General features: G+C 37.1%; 1 protein-coding gene across 1 annotated transcript; it reads left to right on the top strand.

Moving 5' to 3' along the window:
- The first annotated feature begins 1,221 nt into the window (after positions 1-1,221).
- Positions 1,222-2,229, top strand: LOC106803028 (olfactory receptor 10W1-like). The gene has a single exon (XM_014793111.2). The coding sequence runs from the start codon at positions 1,222-1,224 to the stop codon at positions 2,227-2,229; it is 1,008 nt and encodes a 335-aa protein (XP_014648597.2).
- The last annotated feature ends 13,047 nt before the right edge of the window (positions 2,230-15,276 follow it).

Genomic DNA, 15,276 nt, shown 5'->3' with positions numbered 1-15,276 from the left:
TGTCAATTATGCTCAGTGATATTAGAAATAATTCAAAGCGTTATTGAAGTTCAGAAGAGGAAAAGAGAATGAACAAAATGGACACAGTTTATTAGCTATTAGAAAAACAAGAGAGAGCCATTCATGCCTTAAGTGCTCTTAATATTTAGGACAGCCTCTAATCACATTTTTCCCTATGCTTGTGACACTGAGGTGGGTTTATGTGAATGATTTTTACTGAAAGTTGTGCTTCTGGATTAAGATTTTTTTCAAAGCTCATAATAAATAATAAATATTAAAATCAGGCAAGTTGAAACTTAGTCACACATTGCCTCTTTCTCACCTTCTTGATTATGAGCTGGTCTTGGAAAAGAAGTGGAATGGATGCCTTTGAGAGTTAAGTCTGTCCATTAGAAAATTTTCAAGGAAGCTAGATGACTTACCCTGAATTTCACTGTAGCTCCTTAGAAGAGAAGAGAAATAAATGGAGACTGGTTTGGTCTTTCCTATTTGTCCCCAAACTCACAGGAAAGATTCTTAGATCTCCAACAGCTTTTGATCCCATATTTTCCCATAGGGCCACAAGCCTGGAGGAGCCCTGTGATAAAACTCCCTGTTTCCTTCAAGTCCTATACTTCATATGATTGGATATGGATAGAAAAATCAGAAGTTGGGATGGCTTTTTCTGAGGCTTACCCCTGATACTGTCAATCTCAGACCTATGTCAGCTCTTTGCCCAGGAGCATTGTTTTCTTTGTTCATTTTCTATCCTATCACCAGCTTTTCAGTGTCACATCGATATCCCTGAGTCAAGAGGCATTGTGTGTAAATAAATGTATGAATGAAAGAATGAATGAATGAACAGCTTCTTGCTCTCATCTTAATGAACCCTGCTTGCAAGAATTTCTTGACACTCCCCTGTGAATTTACTGGAAGAATTTAATTTCATTCCACTTCTACTGAAAATAGCTTCGAATTCCACAAACTTCCTCTGCCTCTTTTCCTCAAAAAATTCCTATATAATTTAGCTGAACTCTTGGCAGTTAGCAATTAAGTTGTAGATATTTATGGGAAAGACTTGGTAAAAGGGTAGGAAAAAAGAGAATTAGTCCAAATTCTTCTCATTTCTAACTCCAGCTTTGATTAGATTAGATCATGGCTCAGAGTGTGAACTGATATATATGGTCAGTCTGATTCTCCTCTCATTTTTGTAACTCTCAGCAGGGAAAAGCTGTTAGCTCAATGACCTGGGAAAATCGCTCACTGTTGATGGAATTTGTGTTCCTGGCCTATCCCTCCCACTCAGAGTTGCGTGTCTTGTTCTTCCTTGGAGTCAGCCTGATTTATACATTGATCATCAGTGGGAATGTCCTCATTGTGGTGGCCATTCAGACAGAAGCCCGCCTACACACACCCATGTACTATTTCCTGGGCAGCCTCTCAGCGGTAGAAATATGCTACACTGCTGTGGTGGTGCCTCACATCCTGGCCAACATCCTACAGTCAGAGAAAACCATCACTCTCCTGGGCTGTGCCACTCAGATGATTTTCTTCCTCGGACTTGGCAGTGCCGATTGCTTCCTCTTAGCTGCCATGGCCTATGACCGGTATGTTGCTATTTGCCACCCCTTGCAGTACCCTCTCATCATGACTTTAACTCTTTGTGTCCGCTTGGTTGTGGCCTCTGTGGTCATCGGCTTGCTCCTGTCCTTACAACTGGTGGCCTTCATCTTCTCTCTGCCATTCTGTCAGGCTCGGAGTATAGAGCACTTCTTTTGTGATGTGCCACCAGTGATGCGTCTGGTTTGTGCCAACAGCCACATCCATGAGCAGTCAGTGCTGGTGGCAGCCACACTAGCCATTGCTATGCCTTTCTTCCTCATCGCCACCTCCTACGCCTTCATTGTGGCTGCCGTGCTCAAGATCCGCTCAGCAGCTGGCCGCCACCGGGCCTTCTCCACCTGCTCCTCCCACCTCACTGTGGTCCTGCTGCAGTATGGCTGTTGTGCCTTCATTTACCTGCGTCCCTACTCCATCTGCTACCCCAAGCAAGATCAGTTCATCTCACTGGTGTACACATCGGGAACCCCACTGCTCAATCCACTTATCTATAGCCTGAGGAACAGTGAGATAATGGGGACCCTAGGGAGAGTTCTTACCAGAATAACTAGGAGAGGGTATAATCTGTCAGGCAAAAGTTTGGTTCCAGCTCATTCAAATCCCCAAGCAACTGGGATTTCTCTCAGTTGATGTTAAAACTAATCTGAAAAAATGGTATAAATTATCTGGATATTATTTAGTTATATATGCCAGAGACTTTTAAAATGTTTCAACCATTTTACTCAGTAATTTCTCTTCTAGAAAAGGAGGTAACAAATGAGCATAACATAATAGAAAGTTGCAAGTATAAGACTGCATCTTAGGTATCAGCTGGAAATAGATGGTGCATTCAATAGATTTTAACTGAAAATAATAATGAAGGGATTATATGCAGAAGTATGAGTAAGGGAACAAATAATGGGTGGTAAGGGACTTACACGTTAGCAATAGCAGGAAGCTATTATGACCCCAAGACCTCATAGATATAAGAGGGTATGGTATTATCAGAGACCAGTGAGAGCTAGATTTATTAAGAGAAGACACTTGGTAGCAACTGTGGCTTTAGAAAAAAATAAAAAGCAACTATTGACAGAACTACGGCCATACAAGGAGAGAGCTGGAAGATAAATATCTCAACCTCTGTCTGCTTGTACCCTCCAATCTCTTGCCCTGTCTCCAGTTGGCCAAACCCTACTGGAAGAAAGAAGGCAGGATAGACTGAGTGATTCAGTTCTCAGAAGTTAGCCTTTCGGGACAGGGCAGCGCAGAAAAGAACATTTAGAGTTAGGGACAAACAGAGAATAATCAGAAAAATATTGTTTATTATAGTATTTTATGTAAAAATAAAAATAAATTAACAATCCCATTTCCCCATAATAAAGTATTGGCAAAACATTTATTGTATGGAAGAATATTATGCAGTCTTAAATCTATGTTTCAAATGTTAGTTATTAGTAATAGCTAACATTAAGTGCTTACTGTGCACCATAAATATATATTCTCTTAATCTTCAAAAATCCTATTGAGTAAGGCTATTATCCTATTTCCAATGATGGAACTGAGTCGCAGAGAGTTTAAGTAATTGGTGTGAAGTCAGGCAGCTGATGTGTGATAGAGCTGGAATTTGAAATTTGAACTCAGTGATTTCAGCTTCAGAGGCAGTGTTTATTTGCATTCACCTGATAAAATGATAATGAGTACCTTTTCATAGGCTTACTGGCCATTTGGATATCTTCTTTTGTGAAGTATTACTTTAAGATTTTGCTAATTTTAATTGGGTTATCTTTTTCTGAGTTTATTATGTATTCTGGGTATAATTCCTTTCTCAGATATTTTTATTGTTAACATTTTTTCCTAATTTTGACTTAAACTGATCATTGATATATTTTGACAAGCAGAATTATTTTTTAAATGAAGCCTAATTTACCATAATTTTCCTTTATGTTAATGACTTTTGGGTCCTATTTAAGAAATGCTCCCCTTCCTCAAGTTTGTGAAGATATTTTCCTATGCTTTCTTTTGAAAGCTCTAAGTTTTAGCTAACACATTTATGTCTGTGACATATCACAAATTGATTTTCATGCATTATATAAACTAAGAGTAAATGTTTATATCTTCCATATTATATACAGTTATTTTGCTGCCATTTATTTAAAAGATTTTTGTTTCCTTGTTGAAGTGCTTTTGCACCTTAGTGGAAAATCAATTGAATGTATGTGTGTTTGTGTGTGGGTGTTTAATTCTTGACACTCTATTCTGGTCCACTAATAAATTTTTATATGCTGATGTAGCACCAAGTGTCTCAATTATTGTAGCTTTTTAGTATATCTTGAAATCTAAGAGCATATAAGCCTTCCAAATTTGTTCTTCATTTCTTAGATTATCTTGCTATCTTAAGTATTTTTATTTCTTTCTAAAATTTATAAAAAGAAGTGAGGAGATATTATTTCAGATTACACTGACTTTTTAGAGATCAATTTGAATATAATTGCTATATTAAAATTGAACCTTTATATCCATAAATGGTATATTTTTTACTTATTGGTATCCTTAATTTTTCTTAGTAGTGTTTTATAGTTTTCTGTACAGATATCTTTCATATTTTTTCATGAAATTCATACCTAGGTTGTCATGGTTTTTTAATGCTATTATAAATGTCTTTTCTTATTTTAGTTTTGAGTTGTTTTCTATCAGTATATAGAAATACTACAAATATATCCATTGACCTAGTATCCCACGACTTAGGTAAATTCACTTATTAGTTCTAGTAGTTTGCAAATTCTTTTTGGTTTTCTACGTACATGATTGTGTCATGTGTAAATAAAAATAATTGTGTTTCTTCCTTCTGAAGTTGATTGTTATAGTAGAAGACTCCCGCCAAGAATCTTGCCTTCTGCTATCTATGCCCTTACGTATAACCCCCCACAATGATTCTGAACTTGAAATGTCCAATGTGAAATCAGCAAATATGATGCAAAATAAAGGCTTGATAAGCACTTGCACATTGGGGCTTGCCTTCTTTGATTCATGAGACCACTATGCCATAAAAAAAATGAAAGGGGAGACTATGCTGAGTCAGAGGCCCCACTGCCCTAGGTAAATTCATTTTCCTGGACTCTCAACTTTATACAGACAGGAAGCCAGCTAAGAAAGCTACTCAGCTGCAGACATGAGCCAATTTTTATGTAAAAGGAAGAACTTCTCACAAAACATACTCAAGGAGTTGAGCCAATATTTGCAAACCACAAAGGATTAGGAAACCAGTCCCAGAAAGCATAACTGGACTGCCATAAAAGAACATTCCCTGCTGCCAGTAGAGGCCCCTGGCAATGTGTCCAGTTGAATTTAGAATTGCTATGGACTAGTGACTACTATGTGCCTCCTATTCCTCCTCCTAACTGAATGGCGGTGTCTCCTATGGTCCTAGGTGGGAACTGATGCTAATTATAAGATCCAGGATTTTGAATCTAGATTATAGTTTTTATCACTGTGATTTGTTTCACTATGCAACATATGTTTTGTTGTGATGTCTCATGTGGCTTTGAAAAGAATGTCCATCCTGTATTATATGTTGAGTGCAGTCAGTTAGGTTAACATAGCTAATGGTGTGGTTCTAATCTCCTGTACCCTTATGTATTTTTGTCTACTAGTGTTATCAGTTACTGATAGAAGTGAGTTAAAATCCATAATTATGATTGCAGATTTGTAAATTTCTCCCTTTAGTTCTGATAATTTTTGTTTCTTGTCTTCTGAAGCACTGTTATTAGATGTGTACGTATCTAATGTTGTTATATCTTGTTGATGGATTAACCATTATATCATTAAGCAATGTTTGTTTTTTTATTGCTGGTAATATCTCTGCTCCAGAAATCTGATTTGTCAGATCTTAATTTACCCACATTGTCTTTTTTATGATTAACATTTTCATGATACATATTGTTCTTCCTTTCAATTTCTACCTATATTTTCTCGTATATAAGGTGAGACTCTTGCAAAGAGCATATAGTTCATACTGTTCTTGTTAATCCAGTCTGATTAGAGTTTGTACATACTATCTTCCCATGTGTTTTTTATTCATCCCTTCTCTTCTCTGTTCCTTGGTTTCTCCTTTCAGCCTCTCTTTGAATTTAGAGAACATTTTTTTTGTTCTATCAGCTTTTTTCTTTTACCTTACCAATCATAAAGAGCTTTTCTAATGAGAAGAGATGTACAGGAATGACTACATAAAAATTTAAAACTTCTCTATGGCAAGAAACACACAAACAAAATTTAAAAGGGAAGCGACCAACTGGAAGAAAATATCTGCCAAGTAAAAAATGATTAAATCTTTAACATATAAAGAATTCCTGCAAATCAATATTAAAAGATGCAAAATGTGGAGAGTGACGTCAGCGTCATGGCGGAGTGAGCTTTCCCGTGAACTCTTCCCCCGAAAAGATACAACAAAAGGAACAGTCACAGACCAACAAAGGAATCCCAGACAGTGAAAAGCTAGATCAGAAAGATCCATAATGCTGCACATCTGAGAGTGGAACATGCTGGGCCCCCTGAGGAAGTAGGAAGAGGTAAGGAGAACTCTTCTCCCTCCCCATAAGATCAGCGATCCCCCTCCCCACAGCTCCCAGAGAGGGGGGAGGGGTGGCCCTCTGTGGGGAAACTGTAGCTCTTTTGGCTTTCTCGGCCAGTGGGAAACTCCCACACAGAGGACTCAGAAGAACCACAGGGCTACCATCAACATCAGAGCACCCCAGAGAGCGGATAACGAGGGGCAAACAAGAAGCCCCCCATGCCAGGGACCCAGAGGGCAAAAAAGGAAGCCCCCCCTCCCCGCAAACTGGACCCTGCAGCTCAGCCGACCAGACCAGACCAAGCGATCCATGGCAGACCAGACCAAGTGATCCGACCCACGGATCACAGCTGAAAAACCGTGGCAGAGCACAGAGGGCTTAGATTACACAGCCCTTTACCACCACACAGTGGTGGTAGGTGGAAATTGCAACCAGAGATTTCCAGGATGAGGAAAAACAAAGTGAACACAGGAACCACAATTCAAAGATACATGAAATCACCAGACCAGAAGGAAAATGACAAGCACCCAGAAACCAACCTTGAAGACACGGAAATCCATAATCTAAATGACAGAGATTTCAAAATAGCTATCATAAAAACACTCAACGAAATACGAGACAACACAGACAAACAATTCAATGAGATTAGGAGTTTCTTCACAAAAGAGATTGAAATCATAAAGAAAACCCAATCAGTGCTGATGGAGATGAAGAACACAATGGAGGAGATAAAGCAGAATCTGGAATCTTTAAAAAACAGAGCTGACAATATGGAGGAAAGAATTAGCATTTTAGAGGATAGGAATACAGATATGCTCCAGATGGAAGAGGAGAGAGAACTAAGACTAAAAAGAAGTGAAGAAAGTCTCCAAGAAATATCTGACTCTATTAGGAAATGTAACATAAGAATTATAGGTATTCCTGAGGGAGAAGAGATGGAAAGAGGAACAGAGAGCCTATTCAAGGAAATAATAGGTGAGAATTTCCCAAATCTGGGGAAGGAGCAGGAAATACCAGTAAGCGAAGCCAACAGGTCACCTAAATATGTCAACAGGCAAAGGAGCTCTCCATGACACCTAGTGGTAAGGCTAGACAGAGTCAATGACAAAGAAACAATATTAAGGGAAGCTAGACAAAAACAAAAAATAACATACAAAGGAACTCCCATCAGGCTCTCAGTGGATTTCTCAACAGAAACTTTACAAGCTGGGAGATACTGGAATGATATATTCAAAATACTGAAAGACAAAAACTTTCAGCCAAGAATATTCTATCCAGCAAAAATATCCTTCAAATATGATGGAGAAATAGTAACACTCCCAGATTAACAAAAGCTAAGGGAGTTCATGGTAACGAGACCCCCACTACAAGAAATACTCAAGAAGGCCCTCAGGCCTGAAAAAAAGAAGAGAAAGGGAATACAAATCTTGGAGCAAGGAGAAAAATAGGTAGATAAACTCAGAAAAATAGTAGATCTTTACCAGAATAGGTTAGCAACCACTTAAATACTAAAATCAAAGATCAAAGGAAGGAATTCACCAAAAATAAATTTAATCTCATCACTGTAAACACACAGTCACACGAGATAGAATAAGGTATAAAAAGAATGATTTAGAAGAGGAAGAGGAAAGTGATTGAATTGACTTAGTATAAGGAAATAGGAGGCCATCAGATAATGGAATATCACATACACAAGATTTTTTACACAAACCTCAAGGTAACAACTAAACAAATAACCAAAACAAAACCATATATGATGAACAAAGAGAAAACTAGAAGAGTCATAAGACAGAACAACCAAAATGAATTGGCAGTCTGAAACAAATGGGACAAGAAACAAAAGAAATGCAAAGGAACCAGAAAATAAGTGACAAAACAGCAACATTAAGCCCTCATATATCAATACTTGCCCTAAATGTAAATGGATTGAACTCTCCAATCAAAAGATACAGAGTGGCAGGATGGATTAAAAAGCAAGACCCAACAATATGCTGCCTCCAGGAAACACATCTCAGCACTAAAGACAAGCACGGGCTCAGAGAGAAAGGATGGAAGACAATACTCCAAGCTAATGGCAAACAAAAGAAAGCAGGTGTTGCCATACTCCTATCAGAAAAAGTAAACTTCAAGATAAAACAGGTTAAGAAAGACAAAGAAGGGAAATATATAATGATAAAAGGGACACTCTACCAAGAAGACATATCACTTATAAATATATATGCACCCAACATAGGAGCACCAATGTACATAAAGCAACTATTAACAAACCTAAAAGGAGGCATTAACAACAACACAATAATAGTAGGGGATCTTAATACCCCACTTACATCAATGGATAGATCATCCAGACAAAGAATCAATAAAGAAATAGTAGACTTAAATGAAAAACTGGACGAGATGGACCTAGTAGACATATACAGAGCACTCCATCCAAAAACAGCTGACTACACATTCTTCTCAAGTGTGCATGGAACGTTATCAAGGATAGACCATATGTTGGGAAACAAAGCAAGCCTCAATAAATTTAAGAAGATTGAAATCATAACAAGCATCTTTTCAGTTCATATGCTATGAAACTGGAAATGAACCATGAAAAAAAACTGGGAAAGTGACAAAAATGTGGAGATTAAACAACATGTTAATGAACAACCAATGGATCATTGATGAAATTAAAGGAGAAATTAAAAACTATCTGGAAACAAACGAAAATGAAAATATGCCATACCAAACCATATGGGATGCAGCAAAAGCAGTCCTGAGAGGGAAACGCAGCAATACAAGCTCACCTTAACAAACAAGAAAAAGCCCAAATAAGCAACCTTAAATTACACCTAACAGAACTAGAAAAAGAAGAACAAACAAAGCCCAAAGTCCGAAGAAGGAGAGAAATAATAAAAATCAGAGCAGAAATAAATGAAATTGAGACCAAAAATCAGTAGAAAGGATTAATGAAACAAAGAGTTGGTTCTTTGAGAAGACAAACAAAATCGACAAACCCTTAGCCAGGCTTACTAAGAAAAAAAGAGAAAAGGCTCCAGTACATAAAATTAGAAATGAAAGAGGAGAAATTACAACGGATACCACAGAAACACAGAGGATTATAAGAGAATACTATGAGAAATTATATGCCTACAAATTGGAGAATCTAGAAGGAAAGGATAAATTGTTAGACTCATACAACCTCCCAAAACTGAACCAAGAAGAAATGGAGAATCTGAATAGACCAATCACAAGAAAAGAGATTGAAATAGTAATCAAAAACCGCCCAAAAAATAAAAGTCCAGGACACGATGGCTTCTCCGGTGAATTTTACCAAACATTCAAAGAAGATTTAATACCCATCCTTCTCAAACTATTCCAAAAAATAGAGGAAGATGGGACACTTCCTAAATCATTCCATGAGGCCAACATCACCCTGATACCAAAGCCAGACAAAGACAATATAAAGAAAGAAAATTACAGGCCAATATTGCTGATGAACATAGATGCAAAAATCCTCAAGAAAATATTGGCAAACCGAATACAGCAAGACATTAAAAAGATCATACACATGATCAAGTGGGATTTATACCAGGGACGCAGGGATGGTTCAACATCCGCAAATCAATCAACATGATACATCACATCAACAAAACAAAGAATAAAAATCACATGGTCATCTCAATAGATGCAGAGAAGGCATTTGACAAGATACAACATCCATTTATGATAAAAACTCTAAACAAAATGGGAATAGAAGGAAAGTACCTCAACATAATAAAGGCTATTTATGACAAACCCACAGCCAACATCATACTCAATGGGGAAAGACTGAAAGCCATTCCTCTGAGAACAGGAATGAGGCAGGGCTGCCCACTCTCACCACTCCTGTTCAACGTAGTACTGGAGGTTTTGGCCAGAGCAATTAGGCAAGAAAAAGGAATAAAGAATCCAAATAAATAATGAAGAAGTGAAACTCTCACTATTTGCATATGACATGATTTTATATATAGAAAACCCTAAAGAATCCATTGGAAAATTATTATAAATAATCAACAACTACAGCAAAGTTCCAGGGTACAAAATCAATCTACGATAATCAGTTGCATTTCTGTATGCTAATAATGAACTAACAGAAAGAGAGCTCAAAAAGATAATACCATTTACAATTGCATCAAAAAAAATAAAATACCTACGAATAAATCTTACCAAGGAGGTGAATGACCTATACAATGAGAACTACAAGACATTATTCAAAGAAATTGATGATGACATAAAGAAATGGAAAGATATCCCATGCACGTGGATTGGAAGAATAAACATAGTTAAAATATCTATATTACCTAAAGCAATCTACAGATTTAATGCAATTCCAATTCGAATCCCAATGACATTCTTCACAGAAATAGAAAAAAGAATACTAAAATTTATATGGGGCAACAAAAGACCCCGAATAGCTAAAACAATCCTAAGAAAAAAGAACAAAGCAGGAGGCATCACAATCCCTGACTTCAAAACATACTACAAAGCAATAGTAATCCAAACAGCATGGTACTGGTACAAAAACAGAGACACAGATCAGTGGAACAGAATTGAAAGCCCAGAAATAAAACCACACATATACGGACAGCTAATTTTCGACAAAGGTGCTAAGAACATGCAATGGAGAAAGGAAAGTCTCTTCAATAAATGGTGTTGGGAAAACTGGACAGCCACATGCAAAAGAATGAAAGTGGACCATGTGCTATCGCCATTCACAAAAATTAACTCAAAATGGATCAAAGACCTGAAGGTGAGACCTGAAACTATAAAACTCATAGAAGAAAATATAGGCAACACACTGTTTGACATTGGTCATAAAGGAATCTTTTCGGATGACATGCCTATCCAGACTAGGGAAATTAAAGAAAAAATAAACAAGTGGGACTTTATCAGATTAAAGAGCTTTTATAAGACAAACGAAACCAGAATCAAGATGAACAGACCACCCACCAGCTGGGAGAGAATATTTGCAAAACATACATCTGACAAGGGGTTAATATCCATAATATGTAAAGAACTCACACAACTGAACAACAAAAAAACAAACAACGCGAACAAAAAATGGGCAGAGGAAATGAACAGACACTTCTCCAAAGAAGATATACAGATGGCCAATAGGTACATGAAAAGATGTTCAGCATCACTAATCATCAGGGAAATGCAAATCAAAACAACACTAAGATATCACCTCACGCCCGTTAGAATGGCTATAATCACCAAGACAAAAAACAACAAGTGTTGGAGAGGATGTGGAGAAACAGGAACCCTCATACACAGCTGGTGGGAATGTAAACTGGTGCAGCCTCTATGGAAAAGGGTATGGAGATTCCTCAAAGAATTAAAAATAGAGATGCCCTGTGACCCAGCCATCCCACTACTGGGAATCTATCCAACGAACCTGAAATCAACAATCCAAAGAGGCTTATGCACCCCTGTGTTCACTGCAGCATTATTCACCATAGCCAAGAAGTGGAAGCAACCTAAGTGTCCCTCGACTGACCAATGGATTAGTAAAATGTGGTATATATATACAATGGAATACTACTCAGCCATAAAAAAGACAAAATCGCCCCATTTGCAAGAACATGGATGGGCCTGGAGCATATTATGTTAAGTGAAATAAGCCAGAAAGAGAAAGACAAACACTGTATGACCTCACTCACATGTGGAATATAAACCAACACATGGACAGAGAAAACTGTAGTGTGGTTACCAGGGGCAATGGGAGTGGGGGGGTGGGCACAAGTGGTGAAGGGAGTCATACATATGGTGATGGACAAACAAAAATGTACAACCCAAAATTTCACAATGTTAAACACAATTAAAACATCAATAAAAAAACAAAACAAAAAATATTCAGGTTAAAAGATGCAAAAAGTAATGCGGAGGAAAATTTCTAAAAGGTTAATTCACAGAAGAACAAATGCAAATGGCTAAAATGCAAAAAGATGTCTTACATCACTAATAATTAAGGAAATGCAAACTATATTGTCTATCAACGTAGCAAAGATTTTAAAGGTGTAGTTTACTCAGTTGTGGTGCTGGTGTAAAGAAACAGACACCCTCGTATGGTACTGGTGGAAGTGTAAATCAGCGTGACCTCCCTGAAGGGTAATTTTTCAATATTCATCAAAATTTTAAATGTGCACTCCCTTAAATTCCATAATTCCACATTTAGGAACATATACTACAGAAATATGACTAGAACGTGTACACAAAGATGTATGTACAAACATATTCTCTGCAACACTATAGCAAAATTATAGCAAATTATAGCAAAGAGCTAAACATTATAATAAAATATTATATTTGCTAATAAAATTATTATTCTATCAGCTTTTTAGCTGTATCTTTTGTATTATTTTTGTAGCTGCATTCTTATCACAGCCACTAGAAATTATTATGATACTGCCCCAGTAAATATCTAGATACTTTTAAATATATAATTCCATTTTCTGCCCCCATATTTGTATTCTTATTGTAACATTCCACTTATAAATTCCACCATAGATAGTATTTTTGTTTTAAACAATCGTTTTTAAAGGAATTCTACATTAAGGGTATTATGCAAAGTGAAATAAGTCAGAAGGAGAAGGTCAAATACCTCACTCACTAAGTAGTAGATAATAACAACAACAAACGAACACATAGAGGCAGAGATTGGATTGGTGGTTACCAGAGGGGAAGGGGGGAGGGAGGAGAGTGAAAGGGATAACTAGGCACATGTGTGTGGTGATGGATTGTAATTAGTATTTGGGTGGTGAACAAGAGAATATGATGTAACCTATGCAGAAATAGAAGTATAATGATGTACATCTGAAATTTATACAATGTTATAAACCAATGTTACTGCAATAAAGAAAAAATAAATAAATAAATAAATAAATAAATAAATAAATAAATAAATAAAATAAAAGTAGTCTTCTACATTTTTAATCTTAATTTTAAGAATATTTTCACTGGATATACAATTCTAGGAATGTCATATTTTTTCTTTCATCATTTTAAAGATGCTATTCTATTGTCTTCTGGTTCCCATATTTCTGATGAGAAATCACTTGTGTTCTTTTTTTTCCCCACATGAATGTAAAATTTTTTCTGTCTTTGATTCCCAGCCTTATCACAATGATGAACCTAAGGGGCTGGGGACCTCAATGTGTTAAAACAAAATAAAATGGAGATGAGGATTGAAAATCCCCTGTCCACACAAAACCAGTGAGGCTATGTAAGCAAAACTTAATCTAGCTTATTTCATGAATGTAAGTGAAACTTATCTTAGACAATTCTTTATAAATGCCTCTGATAATCATAAATCAAATTTAAATTACCTTCCTAAAATAGTATAAGGTAATCACTTTTAACCAGTCCCCTCACGTTTGGAAACTCCCAATGTAATAACCAATCATTGTAATGGTTAAACAACTTCCTCATTCTCACTTTATAAGCCATCCTATAACAACGTGCCTCTGAGCTTCTAGACGCTTTCAGTTTGTACTCTCCCTGTTTTTGAACAGTTTGTTTCTTGCTCAATTAAATACACTTATCAAGTAAAGGTATCTGAATTTTCTCTTGACAAATCTATTTAATAACACATCCCAAATGCAAAATACATTCAACCTACCCCACATTCCCCAAAACCTCAACCCATTACAGCATCAATTCAAGTCCAAAATCTCATCTAAATATCATTAGCTCAAAAGTACCAAATCTCATCATCTAAATCATCTAAATCAAGCTCTAGATGAGACTCTGTGTATCAACCATGCTGGGGCAAATTCCTCTCCATCTATGGACCTGCAAAACTAGAAAACAAGTTATCTGCTCCCAAAATACAATGATTGGGCAGGCACAGGATAACAGTTACAGACATTCCCATCCAAAAAGAGAGAAATGAAAAAGTTATTGGTCCTAAGCAATTTTGAAATCAAAGAAGGCAAACTCCATTGGTTTTCAAGGGCTGGAAATAATCCTCTGTAGCTCATAATTCTGCCCTCTGGACCAAAAGTATCATTCTCTGTGCTCCAAGGCACCACTCTCTAGGCTCACAGCTCTGCCCCCAGAGTCAACCTTCCTTTTGCTTGAAAGGTAGCACGTTTGCTGCTGAATAGTTTCATCAGTCTGTTTCCTGCTTGCAGAATTCTGGGAGTTCAACCGCCTTTTATTGCATTTTTTCTTTCTTTCCTCCTTTCCTTCTTTCTCTCTCTTTCTTTCTCTCTCTCTTTCTTTCTTTCTTTTCTTTCTTTCCTTGTCTTTCTTTCTTTTCTTTCTTTCCTTGTCTTTCTTTCTTTCTTTCTTTCTTTCTTCCTTTCCTTCCTTCCTCCCTCCCTCCCTCCCTTCTTTCCTTCCTTCCTCCCTCCCTCCCTCCCTCCCTCTCTTCCTTCCTTCCTTCCTTCCTTCCTTCCTTCCTTCTTCCTTCCTTCTTTCCTTCCCTTTCTTGTATATTTAATATGATTTTATTTGACTGGCTATTTTTGTTTGGTTTAAGAAAAAGTGTTTATTATCATGAGTTCCGTGTTTTCCAAAATTGTTGGGATGGCTGAAAAAGTAGGTGAAGCATCCAGGGACAATTTCTAGTGCTAGCGTTTCACTGCTTCTGCCAGAAAGCCACCAAACCAATAGGCTGCTTGCTATAAAGTCTTGCCCCCTGAGCTGTGATCCATGTCAGCAAAATGGATGCCTTGCATCTTGCCTTGCTCTCCTTTTTTTTCCTTTTTTTTCTAAATTGTAGTAAGAACACTTAACATGACATGTACTCTTTTAACAAATTTTTAACTGTACAATACAGTATTGTTAACTAAGGCACAATGTTGTACAGATCTCTAGAACTTATTATCTTGTATAACTGAAACTTTATACCCACTGAATAGCAGCTGCCCATTTTTCTCTGCACCCAGCCCCTGACAACCATGATTCTGGTACCGGATACATACCCAGGTTCTTTACCCACCACACAAGAGGGGCCAAATAAAACTAAAATGCTAGGCTTATGGCAAGGAAAGAGTTTTTATTTTGTGTGATGCCAGCCGGGAAATGAGAGCTCTCAAATTTGTCCCATCTCCCCAAAAGATGGGAGGCAAGGGGTTTAAAGGTTGTGAGAGAGAGCATGTGC

This window comes from Ceratotherium simum, chromosome 34 (genome assembly GCF_057802395.1).
Source record: "Ceratotherium simum simum isolate JZ-2026a chromosome 34, ASM5780239v1, whole genome shotgun sequence".
Classification (NCBI taxonomy): domain Eukaryota; kingdom Metazoa; phylum Chordata; class Mammalia; order Perissodactyla; family Rhinocerotidae; genus Ceratotherium; species Ceratotherium simum.
The sequence above is the reverse complement of the archived record's forward strand: the minus strand, read 5'-3'. Positions and strand labels throughout refer to the sequence as shown.